A 27,623-nucleotide genomic window follows, 5' to 3' on the forward strand; every position below is an offset into this window, starting at 1 on the left:
AGATTTTACAAAATGTGGAGTGTGTCTTTGACATTCAGGCCTCGGCTCTCTTTGCTCATGGTTATGCCATGACACTACATTTTCTTACTAATTAGTTAGTTACCTTGTAATACATAACTATCTGCACATATATCAATGGAAAAGAATATGCTCTGAAAAGGCATATGTAAAGTTGAGCCAATCAAACAATCTTCCTTATAATGAATGATATTCAACCATTATCGATTTCTGATCAAGGAAGAGGAGAATGTTTAAGAACTTTACTAAATGATGCAGGTGCAGAGATTATGAATGCTCATGTTGTCTACCTGATTTACATGATATCCCCTGACATTTCCTGCACTGAGTTAATTATTCCCTTTGAAGATACAAAGAAAGAAAGCCTCTGTTGTGCACCCCGCTGTGTTATAATACCACTATAGGTAAGGTTGTTGGGTATGAATGCTTGCATGTGGCAGTGAGAGGTTTGTGGGAAGTCCCCAACCGTCCCAAATTTGTCTTGCGGTCATAAAATGACTTGTGGCCTAAGTCCAAACTGGCTACAGTATTCCTGGTCCGTAGTGATTCTCTCACAATCTTTGCTCTCAACATAGTGGTTTTGTTTTGATTAGTAGCATTTTGAAGGCAGTAGTGATTCTAGTGAATGTCCCGTTTCTTTGGAACCTCTGTTCTTCTCCGGTATCTTTCAAGCCTGTTTTCTCTGTTCTGTCATGAGCAAACAACCTGCTGCTCATCCAGTAAAACCTCGTAGGCAAACACTGAGCCAACTGAGGTGATTGTAGGAAAAGGGGCAGAGCTAACATGTCTGGCGCTCACAGCTTAGACCCGACAAGCCATTCAGGACCCATGCTAGCAGAGCTGCAAGGGGCTGGAGACGAGTCAGAGAAACAGCTGCATGCACGCCTGGAGCAGTGCACAGACACTTTCGCAGCCAGAGTCGAAGACAGAATGCATACCAGCCTGGTTCAGCTCAACATTGACACCTGAGATGCCTGCTTAACACGTGGTAATTTCATGTAGGCCTAATAACATGATAAATATCTTGTAAAAACGTGAAAATATCGTTATCATGTTAAAACGTGAAAATATCATTATCATGAAATAACGTGATCATTTCATGTAATAACATGATATTCATCATGTTAAAACGTGAAAAAGATATTGTTAAAACAAGAAACTTTCACGTAATAACTCAGGTAAGGCCAAAGCCGCGATCAGGCACAATTCACCCTTCGCTAAGCCCCGCCCACCTTAACTACTGTTGCTACGCCTGACAAGCTTTCGTACCTGGCATATCAATCTCAATGATAAGTGCCGTTATCTGACGTCCGCAGAGAGATAATTACTAATTTCTGGAGTTCAGGGGAGATCTCTGAAAGAACGAGGCAAAAGGGGCTTCAGTATGCTTTTGAGGGATACATACATGATATCTCCGCGAAGTCAGACAATGGGGAAATACATATTAAAACCTCCGGCAACCCCCCTGATGCTCCCACGTAGGAACTGACACAGGGAGAGCAGCAATCGGATTGGGGAAGTCGTGTGTCGGCCGTCATTTAACAAAATGCTAAAATATATTGAACAGTTTGTCAAAGCGAGCCTGCATCTTGTCTCTTACCATTTTATTTTACGTTAAAATGTACGCATTCTAAACAAAGAACCGTAATCATTTGCAAGCAATACTGAGATGAGTAAACTATCCGCTAGCTTGATAACATTAGCTTGTCCTCATGTTGGAGACTTAACAAAGTGCCAAAATACATTCAACAGTATGTCAAACGCGAACAGTAGATATGTATCTTATAGTCTCATTTTACGTTAAAATATGTGCATTGTGAACAAAGAACTGTAATTGTATGCAAGCAATACTGAGATGAGTTAGCTCGCTTGCTAACATTAGCTTGTTGTAAGCAAATATAAGTGTTCTTTGTAAACATTCAGCTACGATTGGGGCCTCCCACACTTCTTTATCCACTCACGGCATTTCTCATATTGAGTTTTGGGTTTTGGGAAAGCAAAAATTCAACCCCACCCTCCAAACTCTTTGGGTATCGGCTGTCGGTTTTGCACAACCCATAGGCACAGTGCTTCGGAATCTTCACTTTGCCAAATGCTTGTCAGGTCCTCCGCGCTTAGTTACCCGTTGCTAAACTACGATTGGCCTGGGGCAGTTTTTGGGCGTGGCTTAGCGAAGGGTCAATTCGGGTGGGCGAGAGTTGCCACTTCGCTTCACGCGAATCAGGGACAAATCAGGCACAATTCGAATGGGCGAGAGTCGCTGAAATCAGTCACACGCGGTCAAGCAATGTCATTTATTACGTTCTACGAATCCAACTTACATTACCACTGCACACTCACAACCTTACAGATAATGTATTGTACTAGCATTTGTATTCAAAGTTTACACTTTAATCTACCAAAGTATTTACCGTTTTACAATACAACATCCAACACTAGGGCCTTATACATGTGCCACTGAGATCAGATCAGTTTATCGTATCGTATTCGCGTGTAGGTGTGAACATTTTCAAGGGAAACGGCTCTTGTCGTTACGTGTTTACATGTGCAAAATGTGAACCGTTTACATTGCCTCGGGCATGCGCAAAGACCACGGACAACATCAACGTGGATCCGCATCGTGCACAGGCAGTGTAGTGGCTTAAAGTTCCCTTCTTTCTATCAGCATATAGTTCTTAATATTTTCTTTGAATAACCACTCTCGGATGGAAAGAAAACGAGTCTACGCGTGGATGTGTTTCAACAACGTTGAAAACTGTGTTTGCTCCGTCTTTTACTGGACTCATAATTATATGACAGTGGTATTAGTTACAGTTGAGACACCCGAAATAACTTGCATGCGCAGCAATCCTGAGACGTGATTTTTAGTTTGCACATGAATACTAACGTCTTCTTTGATCCCAGGAAATTTGAGCACATAACCCATCTCCCTTACGGAGATATTGGCGAAAGTTGTTTAACCTACTTCATTGCAAACGTCTAGTTTTTCAAACGTGTCTAGTTTTTGTGCAGTAGTGAATAGAGTCTCAGTCTACTACACCATACATAGCATATCATGTTTGTAGAAAATGATTAGGCTAAGGTGCAACAAATGCCAATAAGCATATTTAAATTGATTCACATTGCAAGTAAAATGGTGCGGCTGGAGCACAGGGAGGGACAACGGTGACGCAGTTTGGATGTAGCGACAAACATTTATGTGCTGTAACAAACAGTGTTAACCAGTATGTGAGTAAGGTGGCTTTTATTAAAACATAGCGTGTGTAATGTTTAGCTATTTCATTCCGTTTATTAACCTTTCCGGCTGTCTGTATTACTAGCCAGCAGCAGACGTAAAGGAAAGGGACTTAACCCGAAGTTAAAATCATGTAATCTACTTCGGCAGCGGAGCATTTTATTCCCCGCAATCTCTCTACAAACTTCCATATAGACGCGGGATCAGCAGAGGAAAATCTACTTTCCTTTTCGTTCCCACGACTACAGCACCTTGCAAAACGAATTATATGCGTTCCAGCAACAGGTGCTGCGAGTGAGCGCTCCTTCAGTGCAGCAGGGCGCGTTATAGAAGCCAGGCGCTCTCGCCTGAATCCTGACACTGTAGATGCTATTTTATTCCTGCATAGTGCTAAGACAAATTCTAAATAGAACGAAGGTTAGGCATATCAGCAGAGGTATATTTTGGTTACATTAGGATGGCTACGTTTATAGCTTGCGTTTTGGGCGCACCACAATGCCAAGAAGTTTGTCGCGACTGTAATGGCATATTTCATTGTGGGGGTGATTGATAGCTTAAGGCTTACGAGACACGGTGTTTTCAAATGTTTTCAAATGTCGCGTCTCCCGCAAACCTGCAAGCTATGACTCAGCTGTCAGTATTGGAGGAAGCCTTAACGTCTCGAAGATGAAACTTCCTGGGTTATTTTGTTTCGTTAGGCTATTAGTTATATTTTTAAAAAGCCAGTCATTGTAGCCTACCACTCGTGGAATAAGGAATTTCAAAGAGATGATGGAGTGAACTTTCTAGCCTCTAACTTTCTAGCCTCCTGTCACCGTCTCCCCCCAGTCACGCACCGCCTCCCCCATGACACATCGGCCTGATTTGACACGCCCTTTTCTAAGCCGAACGATCGTGGTAAACCACCTCTCTCGAAAGCTTCAGACGATCGGCGGAAAAACGAACAGTTCACATCTAGACCCCTTATACATGAGGCAATTGTAACACGTTCGCGAGTTTCTATCGTGGTAGACGCGATGTAACAGCTTTACATTGACGCATGTATAAGGGGCTACTGGTGCTCACATGTGACATCACACAGGGGGTTGGCCAAGTACTGAGACAACGGAATCTAACCAGAAGAACCATAGCAGAAGAGTGCAGAGTATTCTGCATATGTATAGTGGTAATATTAAAAATAAATAGATGGGATATATACAGTATGATATGACAGTACAAGATATATGGGGTATGAGCAGTAGTAACATTGGCAGCAATAGTTGGTCATTAGTGCAGATATGATACAGGTACAGGTGAAGGTAGCAATATGAATGAGGTAAGAGACATGATAATATATATATACAATGAATATGAGGCAGGAGGCATGATATGATAGCCTGGATACCAGCCCAAACCCCGCCCACAAAAATATTGGTCAGGGAGATTTGGTCTGGCTCTGAGTTATTTGGGAGAGAGTTTCAATGGACAGATAAAGCCGGACCAATCAAATTGTCAGGGCGGGCTTTATACGATGATGGACAGATTATCAAGGGGTACATTCGAAATCCTCCAAAAGATGGCGGCGTATCCGGCTTGTAAGTGGGACATATTTTATGTAAATTATTCTATCTACACGACTTTTTTATGTCTACATTGACTCGGTTAGTTGTATATGTGCAACACGAATGTTGCCGAGGATTGTATGTCTTAACTGAAGCGCTCGAGACCATTATTGTTAGGTCATTGCTAACGCTACACCAAAAATCCATTAAAATACATGGTAGCTAGCTATAGCCTTGTTGCTAATTAGTAACGTGAGCAGGCATATCTCAACAGATATTGACTGCGTATTCATTTTAAAAGCGTAACAGAGAAACGCGATCAAGGCATTTGTCTATCGAAAAGATGTTTTTGCCGTCCTTCCTTAGGGGATCAGGTTAAAGTTTTAATGTATCAGATGGTCATACTACGTTGCTCTGATTGGTTCTAGGTATCCAATTGAGCGAAGAGGCATTTTTTCCCCCTGGTTCGTTGAAACACGCCCCATAATCATAGCCCAATAGTTCAGTATCAGACTCATATTCTGACTAGAATTATGAGTATGACATCGTCAGGCTAAAGATATGATATAAATACAATGAATAGGCACAACAATTTTAAATAAGTAGATATAGATATGAATACACTACAAAATGTTAAGTGGCTGAACAAAAAAAATAACAAAATACCAATTCAACCCCCACAAGGTAGTTTACACCATAGACATCATATATGATGTTTATGGTTTACACAGCACCAGTTAGAACCATCAAGGCGGCTCCTGGCCTTTTGTCTAGGTTGATGGGCCCTCAGACCTGGTTTTTGTGTCTTGGAACCAGAGCCATTAGACTCTGATTGTTGTTTTTTTAAGTAAATTACATTAAATGACATTGCTTGACCGTGTAGCTATTTGTCTCTGTTTTGTTACCGGCTTTCAACCACGAGAATGAGTAAGATCTTTAATAAGGGTCTCAATAACGTTTATAGGCTACGTGTAGCTATTTGTTTTGTCTTTGTGAGAATGAGTAGGATCTTTAATAAGGGTCTCAACGTTTATAGGCTACGTGTAGCTATTTGTTTTGTCTTTGTGAGAATGAGTAAGATCTTTAATAAGAGTCTCAACAACGTAGCCTATATGTCTCATATGCGACCGTCTCTGTGCAATTCAGATTGCGTCCTAAGTGAAGCGCGCTTCATTCACAAAGTGGTATAAAGTAGGCCAAGATCTTTAAGAGTCTCAACAACGTATATGTCTCATATGAGACCGTCTCTGTGCAAATTCAGATCGCATCCTAGGTGAAGCGCTTCATTCACAGCGTGGCAGCAATACGCTTCCGTAGATATTCGTGCAAAAAACTTCAAACGGAGTGAACTGTATGGAGGACCAAACCTGCCATATTTACAAATGAATGAATAAATAAATAAATGTCCACATCCATGCATTTAGACAGAAATAAATGGATAAATGTATTAATTAATGCACAATTGTCAATCAATAGTTACTTATAATTTACATTTACGTATGTATTTATTTATTCATTCATATATTCATTCATTCATTCATTCATTCATTCATTCATTTATTCATTCGTTTTTCCCAATATGATAATGAGAGGAGGCCAGTAGGCGTGGAAACTGACGTTCAGACCTTTTGCAATCAATCCAGAGCCTTGATGATACTGATTTAATGGTTTTGTATCAGATCGCCATGTTATTGCTCTCAGGTTGTGCTTATGCATACCATGGGATACTCAGGAGTAGGCTTCCCATTCACAAAATTCTACAAAGATTTAAATATAAAAAGTTATTAATGGTCTTTTGGGACGTTTTGTTCAACATTGATGTAGTGTGTTAGCCTGGATACCAGCCTGAACTCCGCCCACAACATTTTTTGTCTGGGAGATTCAGTCTGGAGTCGAGCTAGTTGGGAGGGTTTAAACGGCCCCGAAAAGGGATCTGACCATTCAAATTGTAAGGGCGGGCTTTATACGTTGATGGACAGACATAGATAGAATACCGGTATACATCGAACAAAGATGGCGCCGTCTCGGGAGCTTAGTGGGACATATTTGATATGATTTAAGGTATCTACACGACTTTTTTTATGTCTACATTGACTCGGTTAGTTGTGTATACGCAACACCAATGTTGCCTAGGATTGTAGGTCTTAACTTATGCACTCTAGACCATTATTGAAAGGTTATGCTAACAGCGTAGACAAAAAAAACATTAGAACTAATGGTAGCTTCTAGCCTTGAGTGCTAATTAAGTAACGTGAGCAGGCTCAACAGATATTGACAGCGCATTCATTTTGAAAGAGGAACAGAGAAACGCGATCAAGGCATTTGTCGATTGAAAAGATGTTTTTGCCGTCCTTCCTACGGGATCAGGTAAAAGTTTAATCTATCAGATGGTAATAATACTACGTTGCTCTGATTGGTTCTAGGTATCCAATTCAGCGAAGAGGAATTTTCTTTCCTGGTTCGTTGAAACACGCCCCATAATCACAGCCTAGTGGTCCGGTCTCAGACTCATATTCTGACTAGAATTATGAGTATGACATCGTCAGGCTAGTAGTGTGTTGAGCTCCTGGCAAATAGGTGGCGTTTGCTATCGCTAGTAGCTAGGAGGATAGCTCAGACTGCAATTTTTCAAACAGTAACATCAGCATTTTGACAGTAACATTAACATTTTGATTTTAACATTAACACATTTGTTGGAGAGACTAGTTATGTACTTCTGATGGTAATAATACTAGTTGCCATGAACCACAACTGTTAGGGGATGTTCTCTCAACAAGATAGTTAGTCATCATAACTAGCGATAGATAGCTAGCTAACTGCAAGCAGCTTCATTTATTTTGGAGCAGACATATGTGTATTTTGCGATATATTGAGTTGGGAGTGGTGTCTCCCACACTGTTTAATCCACAACTGGCAACTTTCCTCCTATGTTTTGGGCTTTGGAAATGCGAACAAAAACGACGTGTCCCTCTAATCTCTCAGGGTACCTTGTGTAAGATCTACAAGTCCCGTAGGCACTCTGGGGACGGCCCAGTGTTCCGAAAGGCCAATATTCCGAAATGTCAATATTGCGGGGGAAAAAAGTCCCCCTGGCATACTTTAGAACTAGTTTAAGTGGCACAAAACACACACAGGTTTTAATTTGCGCAGCAGAGACGCCCATCAGGCTATCACGCAGATCACTTTTCCTAGGCAATATTTGTAGCCTGACGATGTCATACTCATAATTCTAGTCAGACCAAACATTTTGTGGGCGGAGTTCAGGCTGGTATCCAGGCTACAATATTTGTTAACTTAGCCTACTATGGTTTTGAATATGGGGTACCTTTCCTGTGAAGGAAATCACCGTTATTGTAAACAATGCACCTAGTGGGGCCGGCAAAGTGCTCAGTATCGTGCCAAATGCTCAAAATGATCGTATTTGGAGGATAATTATTGTGCACCTGGCAACACTGAGAGGGCTGTCGATGACCTATGACAGTTCTCTCTAGTCAGAGCTCGCGCAAGAGGGTGGAACATAAGGGAGATACCCTTTCCAAAACTTGTAAGGGCTTAAAAACGAGTTTGCGAAAGACCCAGAAACACAAATATCCGATGACGCAAAATCCCGGACAATTTTGGAATCCCAAAAATGTTTAGGTCTCGGAATGTCCGGGTAAAAGAGGACGTTTGGTCACCCTAAAGCACAACCTGAGAGCAATAACATGGCGATCTGATACAAACCCATAGCATTAAATCAGTATCATCAAGGCTCTGGATTGATTGCAAAAGGTCTGAACGTCAGTTTCCACGTCAGTTTCCACGCCTACTGGCCTCCTCTCATTATCATATTGGGAACAACGAATGAATGAATAAATAAATGAATGAATGAATGAATAAATGAATGAATAAATGAATTAATAAATAAATGAATGAATGAATGAATGAATGAATGAATGAATGAATAAATATATGAATGAATAAATAAATACATACGTAAATGTAAATTATAAGTAACTATTGATTGACAATTGTGCATTAATTAATACATTTATCCATTTATTTCTGTCTAAATGCATGGATGTGGACATTTATTTATTCATTCATTTGTAAATATGGCAGGTTTGGTCCTCAATAGAACTGAAGTCAATGGACACCGTAAACCTAAGAATAGCCGAGTAGAAAACCCTACAATTTTAATACATTTCCCAAAGTTCCCTGCGCGCTCAATGGAGCTCACGTTAACTGTGCTCTCAAGGATAACGCGAATTAACCATCACATGGGATCCATTACTGTGCTTAACAGAGATGTCCACTGAAAGTGAACATTTGTCAGCTGACAACGAGACACGAAGGCGAAGGTTTGCGGCTGACTGTTCAGATGAAACAGGTAGAACCGCTAAACTCGTTAGCCAAAGCCATTTATCTAGCTGTTTACGCTACTCCGTAGTCACCGGAGCTACTTGTGTCGTCTCTTGAACTTGTGGCTCTATAGTAAATGTCGGTCTATTCGAAATGGCTCTTTCGGTCTATATTGTGTTTAAGATTTAAGTGTTTGACGATGTACATTTGCGTTTATGATGTTAAACATACCAAACTATCTAAAGATTATCGATATGAAGCTGATTTTATGTATAGGCTGTGATGGATGTAAGCTTTGTAGCGTTATTTATAAGGCATATGATACGCTGGGTCGTTTTACTCTTTCCTTTATCCTGTAAAACTTAAGTTTGAAGCGTATTGGCAGACATGATCGTTTCGCAGTCTTCAGGGCTATTATTATTGTTATTACAAATTACTGGATCTCTGAATGAGCTGTAGAACTTTGCGGGGGCGTCTCCGTGTAAGCAGGTGTCTCGGACACAGCATGAAGTAAGACTGAAGGTCTACACTTAAGTTGCGTTTTCGTCCTTTCACACTAGATAAGGAGATATGTAAAAAGCAGCTCAGACAAGGTCGAGGAAGTGGGACTTTTGGAACTGGAATCAAGCCAACAGTTTGTGTTTCCTTACATGAACAGTAACACAGTGGGCTCAAAGACCAATATGACAACATTATAAGTTCCAGAAGTGAAGTGTGCACATGTGATTCATTCACACACTGATGATGGCTTAGGCCGAAACACGTCTGGTAATAAACTGGTCTAATAAGCAATGAGAAAAGCTTGAGAGTGCAGTTTTATTCTACTCACATGTGATTCATTGCCACTTGGCCACAGCACCTGTCTGAGTGTGTCAGGAACATGAGCGAACATGAGCTTACTCTGCACACATTAGCCGATGTGATGGAGGAACTGAGAGTGAGAGTGCTGGCTGCAGACTTTTTGTGGCACGCATGCTTGTGTTTAGTGAATGTTGCCGCAGATTATTTAATTATTAATGTATTTATTATTTTATTTAATTAATGAATTGTATTATTTTCTTTGGCAATAATTTAATATAAAGGAAATTAATGACCCTACTGTACAGTCGTGGCCAAAAGTTTTGAGAATGACACAAATATACAATTTCACAAAGTTTGCTGCTTCAGTGTCTTTAGATATTTTTATCAGATGTTACTATGGAAGACTAAAGTATAATTACAAACATTTGATGAGTGTCAAAGGCTTTTATTGACCATTACATGAAGTTAATGCAAATAATCAATATTTGCAGTGTTGACCCTTCTTTTTCAAGACCTCTGCAATCTGCCCTGGCATGCTGTCAATTAACTTCTGGGCCACATCTGGACAACTTCTGATGGCAGCCCATTCTTGCATAATCAATGCCTGGAATTTGTCAGAATTCGTTTTTTTTATTATTATTATTATTATTGGGAGAAGTTACCTTGGAGGATGTGTTGGTACCATTTTTTATTTATGGCTGTGTTCTTAGGCAAAATTGTGAGTGAGCCCACTCCCTTGGCTGAGAAGCAACCCCACACATGAATGGTTTCAGGGTGCTTTACTGTTGGCTTGACACAGGACTGATGGTAGCGCTCACCTTGTCTTCTCCAGATAAGGGGATTCATCAGAGAAAATGATTTTACCCCAGTCCTCAGCAGTCCAATCACTGTACCTTTTACAGAATATCAGTCTGTCCCTGATGTTTTTCCTGGAGAGAAGTGGCTTCTTTGCTGCCCTTCTTGACACCATGCCATCCTCCAAATGTCTTCGCCTCACTGGGCGTGCAGATGCACTCACACCTGCCTGCTGCCATTCCTAAGCCAACTCTGTACTGGTGGTGCCCCGATCGTGCATCTGAATCAACTTTAGGAGACGGTCCTGGCGCTTGCTTGACCAAAGCATCCTCCGAGAGCAACTTCTCCCAACCATCCAGGAACAGTTTTGTGATGAACTATGCCTTTTCCAGCATGATGGAGCACCTTGCCATAAGGCAAAAGTGATAACTAAGTGGCTCGGGAACAAAACATTGATATTTTGGGTCCATTGGCCATTTGTGAAAATGTATATTTGTGTCTTTCTCAAAACTTTTGGCCACGAGTGTATAGTGAATATAGGATATTGAATTCGTTCATCAGATTTATATATCTAAAAGTATGTATTTTTTGCCAACATGCAACATATATGTTATAACAGAGCAGCCAGGTCAAAAGTAACTTAAAAGTAAAACTTTGAGGTAAAGGTACACATGATAGAGCATGTACAACCTCAAAGGAATGTGGAGTGTAAAGCTGCTGTACTTGTAATTAAAATGGGCCTTTCTCAAAGTAGATCCACCATGGAACCAGCAGAGCCCCAGAGGTGGTGCCAGAAGGCTGGGGTGTGATGAGGTGTGTGGGGCACACCTGCACCAGGAGGGCCTTGATGGACACTCATCCCTCCCTTGTAACTCCCACCCCTTCGCACCAAAGTACTTATGTACTCAAGGAAGTAAGGACTTATTTGTATCATTGTACAAGTTGCAGTGTCTGTTTTAATGCATTATAGTATTTGCCATTCATTTGTGTGAATGTACTGTATGTGCAAATATTAGGTGCTGGGTAAATCAGTGCTTTAAGGCAGTGTGTTTCTGAGGGTTCGCTTTCTTTACCAGTTTATAGTTTGCCTGCATTGGAGGATGAATGGGTGGAGGTCCCCTCCAAGACAACTATAAGTGCAGAGAATGAAGTGGAGGCACAGAAACTGGCTAACAATTACAAGGTGATTAAACTTCCAACCAGAGTTTGACCAAACTTGCCATGTATCGGGTCATTGTTTATCAGACCACTTATGCACCTGGCTACAGTGATGCGTCCCACTACACTCTTTAAAAAGGTTGACACTGCATGTCTCTCTTCAGTTTGGATTTAGGAAGTGGAAAAGTCATGTCACTGAGCGACCCTTTGAAGAGAGATCAGAGGTAGTTAAAGAGCTCTACTCTGAGTTGAATGTCATCAAACCTCACACAGGTAAGTCAGTGACCCGCACATATATCCTCAGTCACCACTAGGCCCTAATACATGTGCCAATGTGATCAGAACAGTTTATCGTATCGTATTCGCGTGTAGGTGTGAACATTTTCAAGGGAAACGGCTCTTGTCGTTACGTGTTTACATGTGCAAAATGTGAACCGTTAACATTGCCTCGGGCATGCGCAAAGACCACGGAGATGTGCTCACACCTGATTTGTTTACTAACAACATCAACGTGGATCCGCATCGTGCACAGGCAGTGTAGTGGCTTAAAGTTCCCTTTCTATCAGCATATAGTTCTTAATATTTTCTTTGAATAACCACTCTCAGATGGAAAGAAAACGAGTCTACGAGTGGATGTGTTTCAACAACGGTAGAAAACTGTGTTTGCTCCGTCTTTTACTGAACTCATAATTATATGACAGTGGTATTAGTTACAGTTGAGACACCCGAAATAACTTGCATGCGCAGCAATCCTGAGACGTGATTTTTAGTTTGCACATGAATACTAACGTCTTCTTTGATCCCAGGAAATTTGAGCACACAACCCATCTCCCTTACGGAGATATTGGCGAAAGTTCTTTTACCTACTTCATTGCAAACGTCTAGTTTTACAAACGTGTCTAGTTTTTGTGCAGTAGTGAATAGAGTCTCAGTCTACTACACCATACATAGCATATCATGTTTGTAGAAAATGATTAAGGTGCAACAAATGGCAATAAGCATATTTAAATTAAATGATTCACATTGCAAGTAAAATGGTGTGGCTGTAGTAGATACAGGGAGGGACAACGGTGACGCAGTTTGGATGTAGCGACAAACGTTTATGTGCTGTAACAGCACAGCAGAGCATTTTACTCCCTCGCATTCTCTCTACAAACTTCCATATAGACGCGGGATCAGCAGAGGAAAATGTACTTTCCTTTTGGGAGAAACAAGGCCAGTCGTTCCCACGGCTACAGCACCTTGCAAAACGAATTCTATGCGTTCCAGCAACAAGTGCTGCGAGTGAGCGCTCCTTCAGTGCAGCAGGGCGCGTTATAGAAGCCAGGCGCTCTCCTGACACCGTAGATGCTATTTTATTCCTGCATAGTGCTAAGACAAATTCTAAATAGAAGGAAGGTTAGGCATATCAGCAGAGGTATATTTTGGTTACATTAGGATGGCTACGTTTATAGCTTGCGTTTTGGGCGCACCACAATGCCAAGAAGTTTGTCGCGACTGTAATGGCATATTTCATTGTGGGGGTTATTGAAAGCTTAAGGCTTACGAGACACGGTGTTTTCCGATGTTTTACTGAGTCCTCTCTGTCTCTCACACACACACACACACACACACACACACACACACACACACACTAACGGAAGCAAAAAAGGTTTAAATTAAGTGTCGATCCCTCAAATGTCGCGTCTCCTTAAAGCGCCGCAAACCTGCAAGCTATGAGTCAGCTGTCAGTATTGGAAGAAGCCTTAACATCTCGAAGATGAAACTGCCTGGGTTATTTTGTTTCGTTAGGCTATTAGTTATATTTTAAAACAGCCAGTCATTGTAGCCTACCACTCGTGGAATAAGGAATTTCAAAGAGATGATGGAGTGATTTGACTCAGAAGTGACATTGGGCATTGGCAGCGCGAGATGTTCAGAACAAGTTAAACTTCTAGCTCAGTAACATCAACAGCTAAGAAAGAAGGTAAGAAAAATAGTCGGAAAACTTTGATTTGCAAGGGAAGCAGGCAAGTGTTGGGGTTGTTACAGTATATAGCCTACAATGTGGTGAAATTTCGGAATTAATAGGCTCGAGTCGGCGTTTCCTTAATAGGCTTTCTTTCATTTTGCAAAAAACAGTAGGCTATATTACCATATTAAAATGGTGTACCAAATTGCGTTTTATTACAATGATACAAAATTGTAGACCTACCTGTCACCGCCTCCCCCATGGCACAACGGCCTGATTTGACACTCCCTTTTCTGAGCTGAACGATCGTGGTAAACCACCTCTCTCGAAAGGCTCAGACGATCGGCGGAAAAACGAACAGATCACATCTAAACCAGTCCTACATGAGGCAATTGTAACACTTTCGCGAGTTTCTATCGGAACAGACGCGATGTAACACTTTACATTGACACATGTATTAGGGGCCACTGTCGTAAATACAAACGGATTTGCTAGGTACTGAGTGCAGCATATGAAATTAACTCTCTTATATTAAAGGAAAGTGTAACGTTGTTTGTGACTGTTATTATTACAGGTTCCTTGATTTCCTGTGGCAATGTCTTCTATGTGATTTTGTTTGGATGGTGGCTTGCCCTGGTCTACATTTTGGTCAGTCTTGTGATGTTCACTACTCTCATTGGGATCCCATATGGTCAGTTTAAACCTCTTTCAAGTTGATTATGTGTCTGTTGTAACATTTTGTGAATTATTCTAACTGCGGTGGTTACTTTGTGTTGTTACAGGTAAACTTTGCTGGAATTTATCAGGTTATTTTCTCTGGCCGTTTGGGAAGTCCATAACAAAGGTAAAATGTATATGTTTTCAGTTTGGGCTGGAAAACTATTTGACATAACATTGTCACCAAGTATATAAGTTAGGCTTTATACGATTGGTCTGTTATTAATGTGACCAAGCCAATGGTTTTAGCTGTTAAAGTAACACTATGGAGTTTCTGGAGCCACCAGGTAGGGGGCTACTTTCTGCTGGACTATTTAGTAACTTATTTGCTGTCTTGCTTTGTCTTGTGTTGCACTTGCTTGATGTTTGACTGTGTTAGGAAAGTTGTTTTTCATAAACAAAGTGTTATGTATTCGTGGTTTCCACTTTAGAGTACCTTGTTAATGTGAAGGACACACGGACACGTCTTTATGGTTGAATTGTAATAGTTTACTGAAGCATTAATTGCATGGGTGAGCTACATACATGTCATTGTACCATTGGCGGCACAGCGCCGACTAGTGGTGCAGGTACACAATAGTCAAGACATCAGATCTCCTCCCCACTTAATGTAGTTCCCACACTGAACATGAACATGACATTTATGTATATATAAACATATGAAACTAATATCATAACCTTGAGGTAGGGAGTAGACTGTCCCAAATCCCAGAGTCCGTCAAGGGTTTATTCTGCCCTTGTTCTTGAGACGTGACTCTATTAGACTTATGGATAGTTTTATTAAACTTAAAACTATTATAACAAAAACATGTCAGTCTATTCAGAATTTCCACATACGGTATGCCTTACGGGCTATACCTAACTGGTGGTTTAGCAACACGAGATGGGTATCTCTTACCAGTCTCTCGAAGTGGTGTGCTGGTGGCTTCTGGTGTTAACTGTGGTGATGCCACACTCACGGAATCAGGAGTAGTCGGTTCTGGAACCGTGGGATGAGTACCAGGTTCTGGAACAGTGTCCTGGGACGCAGGCAGTTCTACTAAACCTTGGATCGACTGCGTTTCTTCCAGCGGTGGAGCCTCCAACTCAGCGTGCCGGGCCAGCATTTGGTCAGCATGTCGTCTCCAGTGTTCCGTTGATCCGACATCGACTGTGTATGACACAGGACCGGTTCCTGCAGATACTACGCCAGGCGTCCACTTCTCACCTCCTCTTCCATAATCACGAACTAGCACTTTGTCACCCACCTGGAATGACCTGGCTTTTGCATGTATTTGACGCTGAGCACACTGCGCCTCTTGCGCTTTCTCTACTCGTGATGCTACGCTCGGTTTTAACAAGTCAAGTCGTGATCGCAGCTTGCGACGCATGAAAAGCATGGCTGGTGATTCCTTGGTTGTTGAGTGCGGAGTGTTGCGATACATCAACAGGAACGCATCCAGTCTGTGTTGAATTGACAGTGTCCCCACCGAGCGTTTCAGTGAGTGCTTGAAGGTTTGCACAAAGCGTTCTGCTAGCCCATTTGTGGCTGGGTGGAATGGTGCAGAGCGTATGTGTTTCACTCCGTTTCCCTTCATGAACAAGTCAAACTCACTTGATGTGAACTGGGGGCCATTGTCGCTTACTAAAACTTCTGGGAGTCCATAACGACTGAATAGCCCTCTTAACACCTGTATGGTCTTGAAAGTTGTAGTGGAGCTCATAAGGTGCACTTCCGGCCATTTGGAATGAGCAACCACGACCACCATGAACATATGGCCTTGGAAAGGGCCAGCAAAATCGACATGAATTCTCTGCCATGGAGCTCCAGGCCATGTCCAGGGATGGAGAGGTGATGGACCTGGTGCTTTCTGGGTAAGTTGACAAGATTGGCAGGTCTTTGACACTTGTTCAATTTGTGCGTCGATTCCTGGCCACCACATATAACTACGAGCGACAGCCTTCATTTTCACTACACCAGGGTGTCCGGTGTGTAGCTCAGACAACACTGCGTGTCTCAGTTTTGGAGGGATGATGACGTGGATACCCCACATGAGTCACCCTTGCTGGAGGGTCAGTTCATCCTTCCTACTGATGAAAGGCATCATGGCGCTGTCCACATCCTTGACCTTTGGGAAACGACCTGTGGATACCATCTCCAGTACCTGGGCAATGATAGGATCTCTCCTACTTTCTCTGCAGATCTCCTTGCTGCTCATAGGTAAGGCTTCCATGTGGTTGATATGAAAACTGTCCACAGCAGTAGTCCTTTCTTTTGTAGGTGTAGGCAGTGGCAGGCGTGACAACCCGTCTGCATTACAGTGGCGTGCTGCCTCTCTGTACTGTATGTCATAATCGTGAGCAGCCAACAGTAGGGCCCATCGCTGCATTCTCGCAGCAGCCATAGATGGAATAGCTTTGCTCGGGCTCAGAATTGTGGTCAGCGGTCGATGATCTGTGAGGAGTGTGAACTTCCTGCCATACAAGTAGTGATGGAATTTGCGAACTCCGAAAATGATGGAAAGAGCTTCACGCTCTATCTGTGCATAATTCTGCTCCGCCTTGATCAGCGTCCTTGATGCAAAGGCTATCGGCCTCTCTTGTCCATTCGGCATGATGTGTGAAATGACACTGCCTACCCCATAGGGTGAAGCGTCACAGGCAAGTCTCATGGGGAGCTCTGGATTGTAATGAGTCAACAGCTGCTGCTTGGCTTCTTTAAAAGCTGTTTTACATTCTGATGTCCATTGCCATTGCTTTCCTTTGCACAGGAGTGAATTCAGTGGGTTGAGAATGGTAGACAGGTTTGGAATGAATCTGCTATAATAATTAATCATTCCTAAAAATGAACGTAGCTGACTCACATCAGTAGGTTCCGGAGTGTCCACGATTGCCCGGACTTTCTCTGGTGTCTTGTGCAGGCATCGATGACATGGCCCAAGTATTCAAGTGAATCCTTGAAAAACTCACATTTTTCCTTTTTCAGTCGTAAACCGAAATCTTCCAAACGTCTCAGGACTGCTTCCAAATTCTTCAAATGGTGCATACGGTCCTGTCCTGTGATAAGAATGTCGTCCAGGTAGCAGTGAACATTCGAAGACCCTGGAGGACCTGGTCCATGGCCCTCTGGAAAATCGCTGGTGATGACGTGATTCCAAAAGCAAGTCTGTTGTAGCAGAACAGTCCCTTGGATGTTGTAATTGTCAGATATTTGAGAGATTTCTCTTCAACAGGCATTTGCAGGTACGCATGAGACAAATCCAGCTTACTGAAATGCTGCCCGCCTGCAAGTGATGCAAATAAGTCCTCAATTCGTGGAATTGGGTACTTCTTCACACACAGAACGGGGTTGATTGTCACCTTAAAATCGCCACAAATCCTTACATCGCCATTCTTTTTGACAACTGGCACGATGGGCGTTGCCCAGTCACTGAACTTTTTAGGTGATATGATGCCCTCTTCAACCAGTCTGTCAATTTCAGCCTCTACTTTAGGCCTGAGAACATAAGGAACAACTCTTGCCTGACAAAACCTTGGCTGATGTTCTACTTTCACAGCTATGGCAGCTTCAATGCCTTTCAGTGTGTCCAGCTCTTTCTTGAACACTTCCTTGTGCTTCTGTAGCACCCCCTAGTGTTTCCTCACGAATCATCTTTATTTCCCGCCAGTCAATCCGTATTTTTCGCAGCCATTCCCTACCGAAAAGTGGAGGCAAGGCCCCTTTCACCACATATAGCGGTAGCTTAGCCCTCTGCCTATTCATCTTGACTGCCACTGTGATGACGCCTTCTGGAGGAATCATCTCGCCTGTGTATGTCTTCAGTATGACATTGGTATGACGCAATGGTAAGTGGCAAAATTGCATGTCATACAGTTCTTTTGAAATAAGAGAAACTGCAGCGCCTGTGTCTAACTCCATTTCAACTATCTTCCCTTCGATTTTTGGTTTAACGCAAATATGTGACAAATTTTCATTCTGTGCCGTCACATGCACTGATAACTCTGAATCCGATGTGCTATCATCACTGTTTGACATTTCTTTTGCATCCATGTGGTGCACTTTTTGCATTAACTTCATGTAATTGCCAATAAAAGCCAGTGACACTTATTAAACATATTTAATTATACTTCAGCCTTCCATAGTAACATCTGACAAAAATATCTAAAGACACTGAAGCAGCAAACTTTGTGAAAATGCATATTTGTGTCATTCTCAAAACTTTTGGCCACGACTGTACATGTCATTGTACCATTGACGGCACAGCGCCGACTAGTGGTGCAGGTACACAATAGTCAAGACATCACACAAAGTATGCAAATTTCAACAGGTTTCGATAAATTTAGCCGCAAGCAAGACATCTTGTTAGCGATGTTAGAAAGCTTGTTATAACACGCTTGGACATTGATGCTATTAATAAGGGCTCTCGTGTCGGCTTTTTTGTAATGCTATTGTGATAGCTATGTTGGCTAGCTTGCCAACAACTTTCCTAACACAGTCAAACATCAAGCAAGTGCAACACAAGACAAAGCAAGACAGAAAATACGTTACTGAATAGTACAGCAGAAAGTAGCCCCCTACCTGGTGGCTCCAGAAACTCCATAGTGTTACTTTAAATTTTCTTCTAATACACTTTTTGTCAAATTCAGCCAATATCTCCTCATGGTCTGCTAGTTGTCCGTTTTGTGTGCACAGAAATTATTCGGTGTACACAGCCCTGCCTCTGTAAATGGGAAAGAAAATAAATTGTCTCGGACCGAGGGGCAGAGTGAGAGGGCTTTGGTTCTCATGCACAGGGTAGGGCAGAAGGGCTGAAAGGGGGAAGTGGGAGCGAGAGAGCCTGTAAATCTGCCACATGCTAACGTGCTAAACTTTATAACAGAATCCCATTGTCAAGAAGGAGACATGGCAGAGGATCAGCCAAAGTGAAATGAAAATGTAATATGCAAAATGGCAATGTAATCCAAAATTTAAAATTCCCTCGAAATTCTAATTCAGTAATAGGGCCCAGGTTAAAACATCGTGAAGTTTTCCTTTAAGATTCCTTTTATTTACATAAAGCACATTGAATTGCCTGTGCATGGAATGTGCTTTATACTAAACTTGCCTTGTGTTGAAGTGGAATTTGAAATGTTCATAATTTGTTTGTGCTGATCACTCTTGCTTATGCACGGGCTGAATTATCTTTGGGTTCAGGGCGTGGTTTTAGACAGAAGACCTAAAAGGAAAGACGCACACACCTTTACTGAGGATGTAGAAGACAATCGGGGAGCCTCTACTTTTTTGCTGCCAACACCTGTAGAAGAGATTGTCGAGGAGCCTCAGCCACCACTCAAGACCACACACTGGGTGAGATGAGACAGTTGTTCATTTGCTTTGTTTTCATAAATTCATAAATCAAATACAGAATGTCTAACAAGGAATAAACTGTTAACTGACATAAATGTCTAAATGTGAAAAGCCAAGCTTATTTGTTTATTAGTAGTTATGACTGATATTGATAAGCATTCTGTACCATATGTAGATGCTTCCTGTTCCTACCATATCAGTGCTCAGTAGATACGATGTTGTTTCAGAAACGTGTGAGCACTTACGTGTGGCTTCTGCTGGGCTATCCCGTCCTGGTTATCTTTCACTCTCTGGGCTGCCTGCTGTCTTGGCTGCTGGTCGTCACCATACCTGTGGCCAAAATGAATGCCCGTGCAGTGTGCTCAATACTACTTTTGCCACCTGAGGAAGTTCACATCAGCCCTGTAACTGAGGTATTAATTAGTTAATGTTGGTAAATGAATATTAATGACAAATCTAATTAGAACAGCTTTGACGACTGACATTATCACCAAAACATTCTCTAGCCACAGTCTGGTGAGGACACGGCTCTGCTGTGCTGCAACCATGCTATCAATGGCTACTACTACAAGTACACGGTGGATGGGATCAACGTGTTTGCTGTCAGTATCTTTTGTGAAAAGTGTGATCAAGTTCAGCCTGTTGTTCAATAATGGTCTTGTTTTTATTATTAACTTCATCATTATTAACATAGTTGTTAAGTAGATGGATAATCCTAAAATGTGTTAGATGTCCCAATTGTTAGCCTTTGCTAGTATGATCAGTCACATACAGTATGTACTATTGGTTTGCTGAAAGCTACTAGTTTGTGTCAGATAACTAAACAGATGCTGCTGCTGTCTATTGTGCTCACTCTTCCTTCTGTTGAATTCCTTGACCTGTCATTTTTAGACCTTTTACCGCTGGTCATTATTGCTCTGGTAATTGGTTACGTGGACAAAGACAATAAATTTGCCTCTTCGGAGGTCAAATTTGCCACAGCCATTGGCTCAATCATTCCTTTGTCCTACTACATTGGTATGGGTATCGCTAGGTGAGGGCATGGTAAACTTTCACACACTTGATGAGATGTCGAATATATAACCATAGATGGTGACTCTTTGTAGATAAGAAAGAGCACAAATTCACTGGCCATTGAGAATGCCACCTGTTTGTGGTATGTTGCTCAACTCAGCAAATTAACTTTGATTCCCTTTCCCGTCAGTATTTCAGCGCAGAGTAACTTTGCTGTTGGTGCAGTTGTGAACGCCACATTTGGCTCCATCACGGAGATGACCTTCTATATCACCGCCCTGATTAGGGGACACAGCCAAGGAAACCAGTGTCTGCAGGAGATAGTAAAGGCTGCCCTGACTGGAACTCTCCTGGGATGCATTCTCTTCATCCCCGTCAGTATTGTGCATACGTGCGGCCTAGACTGGATGCTTCATTACATAGCATGCAACAGCATGCAACCTTCTTTCCATTGTAGTGAAGATGAATGTGGTTACAAACTGTATCAGCAACATGTACACATCTATTAGCCATGCCATTTGTTCAAAGGGGATTCAAGTGCTATGTGGTTTAGAAGTTAAGAGTCAGTTTTGGAAATCTATCTTTATTTCTTTAAAAAATCAACAGTGGGGTCAATTCAGTACAGTGGCCAGGTGTGGTTATTCAGATGTTTTCACCGGTTTGTTTACTTAAGTAATTGGTTTATTTTCACATTTTATTGTTCTAACTTGCTCTGTGTACCCTATAGGGGATCTGCATGGTCATTGGTGGACTGAGACACAGCGAGCAAAGGTTCAACAGTCGCTCTGCCGGAGTCAGCTCATCACTGCTCTTCATATCCATTGGAGGTAGGTAGAGTAGTGATAGGTCCATGCATTATTTAAATGTTATTCCCCTACTCCACACTGGTTGGGAAAATAAATTGTTCTTAAAGCGACACACTGTGATCTTGTGCAACATGATTCACAAACCTGTTTGCTGTCATTGCAGGGGTGTTTGCTCCAACGATGTTCTCTAAGGCCTATGGCAATCTGATCTGTGAAGGCTGCAGTTCCACAGGGACCAATGCCTCAACAAATACTACTGGTCCTTACGTTTGCCACAACTGTCACTATGACCTGGTGAGCCTCGTCTGTCGGTTGGAATGCACCATTTAGACTTAATGTCACACGTGTTACGGGTGTACCGTTACTGACTCTGTCTATGTTGGTTACCATATGCATTGTAGAAATCCTGCAGGAACTTCGAACTCGGTTCCATCGAACTGCGCAACATAGTTTGTTGAAAGGTTGATGCTGAAATCTCTTCCTTTGTTTTATCAGGGTGAAAAAAACTCCACCATGTTCCATGACCATATTGAGTAAGTGTTATAATCCTATCGGGCTCTGTGTAGGTTTGTATTGAAATATTGTGAGTTTTAAATTGAAATCCTCCCTCCCCTAGGCCATTGGTGTACTCTGTCTCTGCACTCTTACCTGCTGCCTACATCATTGGTCTCATCTTTACTCTGAAGACACACTCACACATCTACGATATCCAAGTTGGTGATAGTAATGGTAAGTAAAAATTACTTGGGATAAAGCCATGCCGTAAATTTCAGTATATCATGTAAGTGAGTGTGTGTGTGTCTCCACAGCATCTGGACACCTAGGGGCTGTGGTCCTCTGGTCACGGTGGAGAGCTTTGTTCATTCTCATCGTGGCCACTGTGCTAATGTCGGCCTGTGCAGACCTGACCACAGAACATATTCAGCCAATCCTCAGCCAGCCTGGCATCTCCCAGGTTTGTCCGCCACTGACAAGATGAAATATAAAAAAGAGCAGAAGTGTATGCCAAACCATTTTTGCACAGATCACTCATTTTCTGTCTTGACAGTATTTCATTGGTGTCACCGTGATTGCTATGGTGCCGGAAATTCCGGAGATAGTGAATGGAATCCAGTTTGCACTCCAGAATAATATCAGTTTGAGGTAATTTCAATCTCAGTTTAATATTTTGATTTTCAGGCCTTAATTTGTTTCACTGAGCATGGATTAACTGATGTCCTCTTATTCTGCCACAGCCTGGAGGTGGGAAGCTGCATTGCTGTGCAAGTGTGTATGATTCAAATCCCTTTACTGGTCCTCTTCAATGCTGTCTATGTAAGTCTACAAAAGTGTGTTTGCAGTAGCTTCTTGGTTGTTTTGTGAGGTGGCCATATACAAGCACTTGAGACACATAAGCCTCGGACACATGATGGAGAAAGAGAAACATAAATAGTGGTTGCTGGAAATTGCTTTTAAGTGTAATTTAGGGATTACATGAATTGTGTAATGTGTATTACACCTTCTGGGTAAACTCTCAATTTTCTATCATCATTTTATTAATGATTCTTAAATAATCAAAGGATGTCTTTGTCCGTAGGATGTTGGCTTTGTCCTCATATTCAGTGATCTCCATCTATGGGCAAGCATTTTCAGTGTGATTCTTGTTAACTATATTTTCATGGATGGCAAGTCTGATTATTTTCAAGGTGAGAATTTCCACTACGTCTTCCTTTCGGTTCTTGTGTTAAAATTGATCATGGACTGTAGGCAGAAAACAATTTGACGTTTGTGTGTGTGTGTGTGTCTGGGGTGTAAACATGCACTGTTCATCTCCACAGGTACTGCTCTGGTAGTGGTTTACCTCATACTTATGGCTGTGTACTTCTATGCACCCTCCCCTGCTGGCTGCTAAGCAACTGATGAGGTCAAAGTACTGTCATTTCTTACTTGAAAAGGGTCCGGTCCAAAATGTCTCAGCTTCATCTTTCGAACTCGAAGGATTTCGTTTGCACCTTTTCTATGAAACTGATAATATAGATATTTTTAACCTCTTAAGATATTTTGTAAATGTATGATTTTGGTTGGAATTTCTTGTTTGTTTGTTTGTTTTTGTTCTTAATGAGATCTTGCTGCTGATTTGAATGCTGAGAGGGAAATGTGTGAAAATTAGATTGAGCTAACCCTTTATCTGACACATTCTCAATTGCAAAACTGTAATATGTCAGAGTTGAGTGTGTTTTATTTTATTATATTAATTAAGTGTATCTTAACAGTTTAGTTATCTAAGGAGAGAAAAAGAGTATGTTTGTATGTATGTTTGTACATGAAGTCACTTTTGTTGAACATAAACCAAACCTTACTAAACCATCCTAATTTGTATCAGTCTGTGCATTGCATCAAAGAATAGATTCTTGATAGGGCTTGGCATTAATTGTGGTTGCTGTCTTTGGAAGTAGAAGTACCCACCATTTCATCTTCATCCTTACAGACTACCTTATTTCTAAGGATGTCTCAGTAGATCACATGATTAGCCCTCTCAGGCCTTGCCTCACTGGTCAGTGTTCTACTTGTAGTTCTGAACAAGATTCGGGGCAAATTTCAATCTGCTGGCTCTGCTGAGTTCACATCAGCTTGCTGCTGACGCAGATTCTGAACCCTTTATGAATGCAAATTGTAGATTGTTTGAAAAGGCTCAAAAACATTAACATGGTAAGACACTAACCACATTGTACGAGACTGAAGGCCAGGGATAATACCTTCTCATATTGCCATCAGATAGAAAGACAGATGGCGTTTTCTAAAATATATGTATATTGTCAGCATTATTTCATAATAGCCTTGAGAAACCTGATGATGATTTAGCACTCTTTGCAGGTGATTGGGTTCGTTCATATTTAATTTAATACAGTGCACTACATGAAATGTGGGTACAATCACTCTGTCTGACAGTCTATTTATTCAGTTCATCCAACAAAGAAATGGTATAGTTATTTCAGAAGGCTTCTGTGGGCTAGGGTCGTGAGGACTACACAGGCATAACTTTAATTCTGCTGACACCCCCACTTTTAATTACTTTGCTGTTACATGTTTCAATGTTGCATACACAGCACAACACAATGTTGCCTTATCATTGTAAACAAACACATTTACATAAAGTTTCTGTAACATAGTCCACTCTTTACAAATACAAACTCCTTTTCTCCTATCATTATTATGGATTCTTTCTTCCATACGATACATCACTCAAGGTTTAGTAATAACAATCCACCACCACTATTTCCAAACTAATTTGTGCCATTCCTTATTATTTCCTGTGTTCAATAAATGGCGTTGCAGGTTTGCATGGCAATCTGAGTATAATCTATAAGAGCTGTGGCGCTTGCTTGGCATTGAAATCTCAAGAGACTTCCAGAACTGTGAAGTCCCTTGGCTCTAATCACCACTTTGAAAGGTGTGGGGACTCACCAGAACAAGCTCAACATAGCCTGGCCTGTATGTCCCATTTTCCATTGGAGTGCCAGGGTATGGTATTTGAATCTACTTTCCCACTCCAATTATATCTTGGTTTTACTGGTCTCTGCAAATAAGAAATAAAAACACAAGTAATCCCTTTGTTTTACGTTTGCTGCAAAATATTTGATACACAAGAGGCAAAACAGTAGTTTATGATTTTGTGTATCCTTGAAGAGAAACAAATAAACTAAAGTGGAAGTTGGATCAATGTGGTAACGTACATTATACAAAACAAATAGAAGCACATTGTTATAGGCACTATAGGCATATATATATATATAGGCACAATAGCCTTCACCACCATCACAATCATCATTCTCTTATTTGAAAACCATTTCAAACTAAAAGGATAATTTAATATTCTTCAGAAGGAGAGGTCAAAACACGAATTAAGGGTATAAGTAAGCAAATATGTACATAGTTAAGTAATCCTACAAACAAACTTTTTTCCCGTATATTTCATGTCATACAAATTGATTTAAATTTAGATCTTAGGCTGTAAAATTCAGTTCGAAATTGCGGGTTTACAACAGCATAAATTATTGGATTGGTGACAGATGTCATGCAGACCAAGGAGACACTCAGTATGTCCAAGTCCAATGCAATTTTCATCTGAAATACACAAAAGTTTGTGAAAATCAAGCATGGAAAGTCAATCCTTTCACTAAATCATACATATAAAGAATAATTGATGTCAAGGTCATTACAAGCTATTGTCTTAATTGTTTTTTTAGTGTATATTACGCTTTCTTTTTTTTTGTCCAGACCTGCTATCTCATTCTTTTTCTATTAACATCTCAACAATACATCTTAGGCTTCTTGATTTGTATAAATAAAAAATATTGAATTAGTAAAATGATTTATATTTGTAATAATATTATAATGTCTATATTATGCATGACCATGTCATGTCTAAGATCCTTGTTTATTCCTATTCTGAGTTGTAATAGGCTATAACACTATAAATGTTGAATATCATGTGCGTCCTAAACAACAGGGTTATTTAACATATTTTAAATGTCTACAGCCTATAATAACATCTTCTGTGAGTCAGTAAGCTACAAACAGTTTGTTGAAGAAGTTTTGAAGAAATACTTACAGTTGTGTAATTAATAAAGTGGATGAAGTAATTTGCAAGGCTTGCCGCGATTAATGGTGTCCAAAATAACAGGAAAGTAAGAATGATGTAACCGGAGCGTTTTGCCAATTTGCCCTCTTTATTTTTCTTAGACCTGTCTGAGTTAAGGTGGGATGGCATCATGCAGACAGCACCTACTACATCACCTTGATTCTCAGGTTCCGGCGGAATGGTTGTTTTGTTGTCTGTCGGTTTTTCTCCAGCAGACTGTAACGTTGCTGACTCCGATACGGTATTCAAAGGCTGCGGTTGGAGTCCACAATCGTCCTCGCGCTTATCAAGGTCTATCAACACGACTGCTCTGGTCTGCGAAGAAGAAACACGCTGTGTCGAGTCACTGTTTAAAGTGAAAACTCTAGAGGACTGATTTGTTTCTGTGTGATGTCTGTCCAATGTTAAATCATGGTCCGTTGCGTGAAATGGCGCGGAAACAGTATTGTTTTCATGCGGTAATATGTTGTCCGTAGAGACTTGTTCCTCTTGCGCACGAGAAGTAAAATCCGTCTTGACAGTGACTTTTGGTACGATTTTAATAATTTCCTTTATCGTGCTTTCATTATTTACCTTGGTGCTCTTCGCGTTTCCATTGGTGTTATCAAGGGTCAGCACTATACCTTTGTCAAATATTTTTCTTCTATGGGCTTTTACTACGATAAAGATACGAGCATAGAATCCAACGATGACTGCCAGACAAGCAGTCCACAGTGGCATTAAAATATACATTCCAAATGTGTCGTGTGACGGGAGTTTTTTTATGTCCAGTCCCTTGCACTTTATATACACTGGAGAGTCCTTCACAAACAGTAAGCAAAGAATAGATAAAATAATTGCCACTGTCCAAGTTGAAGGAATCCATACCATAACCCGTTTACGCCGTTCAGTTGTTTCGAATGGGTGTGCTATGGCTTTGTATCTCTCAGCGCTGATACTAGCCAAAGTAAGCAGCTGGACACAACAGGTGATGGAGAACGAAGCAAACTGTGCGTTGCACAATGAAAATCCAACTTGATCAGTAGTGTCTCCATTTAGAACAATGACTAAAATTAACGGGCAGTCGATAACGCAACGTAAAAAGTCTACCACTGCGAGATTAACCAACAATGCATTGTTGGACGTTTGTAAGGACTTTTGTTTATGCACAGCCCATGTCACGAACACATTTGCTGCAATGCCAACGAATAGAGTACAAACTAACAATGCGCAACTGGTTACCTTCAGAACCAAACCGACGAAGTTTATACGCGCAGAAATGTTCATAAACTCCAGTACATTTGAAATGTTTCCTTGCAT

General features: G+C 41.2%; 2 protein-coding genes across 3 annotated transcripts; one reads left to right on the forward strand and one right to left on the reverse strand.

Annotated features, from left to right (window-relative positions):
- The first annotated feature begins 9,041 nt into the window (after nt 1-9,041).
- On the forward strand, nt 9,042-23,977 carry cax2 (cation/H+ exchanger protein 2). Of its 2 annotated transcripts, none has more exons than XM_080842894.1 (20): nt 9,042-9,163; nt 11,486-11,644; nt 11,808-11,914; nt 12,054-12,162; nt 14,415-14,531; nt 14,623-14,684; nt 19,731-19,883; nt 20,111-20,296; nt 20,390-20,489; nt 20,775-20,916; nt 21,088-21,271; nt 21,625-21,724; nt 21,867-21,997; nt 22,199-22,236; nt 22,320-22,432; nt 22,513-22,658; nt 22,752-22,846; nt 22,939-23,017; nt 23,280-23,388; nt 23,521-23,977. In XM_080842894.1, the coding sequence occupies exons 1-20, from the start codon at nt 9,082-9,084 to the stop codon at nt 23,592-23,594; spliced, it is 2,286 nt and encodes a 761-aa protein (XP_080699020.1). In that variant the 5' UTR covers nt 9,042-9,081; the 3' UTR covers nt 23,595-23,977. The 2 variants fall into 2 exon arrangements, with proteins under 2 accessions (XP_080699020.1, XP_080699019.1); XM_080842893.1 differs by having other exon boundaries at nt 9,043-9,163; nt 11,483-11,644.
- A 1,677-nt stretch (nt 23,978-25,654) lies between these two features.
- LOC308367593 (uncharacterized protein) lies at nt 25,655-27,623 on the reverse strand (the record flags this gene model as incomplete). Its single annotated transcript, XM_080841536.1, has 2 exons — nt 25,655-25,807; nt 26,295-27,623. 2 exons carry the CDS (start codon nt 27,621-27,623, stop codon nt 25,655-25,657), a joined length of 1,482 nt encoding a protein of 493 aa, XP_080697662.1.

This window comes from Sprattus sprattus (assembly GCF_963457725.1).
Source record: "Sprattus sprattus genome assembly, chromosome: 7".
Classification (NCBI taxonomy): Eukaryota; Metazoa; Chordata; class Actinopteri; order Clupeiformes; family Clupeidae; genus Sprattus; species Sprattus sprattus.

Bases quoted from the DNA above. Each gene is read 5' to 3' on its own strand.
- cax2 (XM_080842893.1), top strand. From the start codon at position 9,082: ATGTCCACTGAAAGTGAACATTTGTCAGCTGACAACGAGACACGAAGG. The intron at 14,685-19,730 runs GTAAAATGTATA...CTTTGGGTTCAG, and splicing joins TTGGGAAGTCCATAACAAAG to GGCGTGGTTTTAGACAGAAG. The intron at 22,847-22,938 runs GTAATTTCAATC...ATTCTGCCACAG, and splicing joins CAGAATAATATCAGTTTGAG to CCTGGAGGTGGGAAGCTGCA.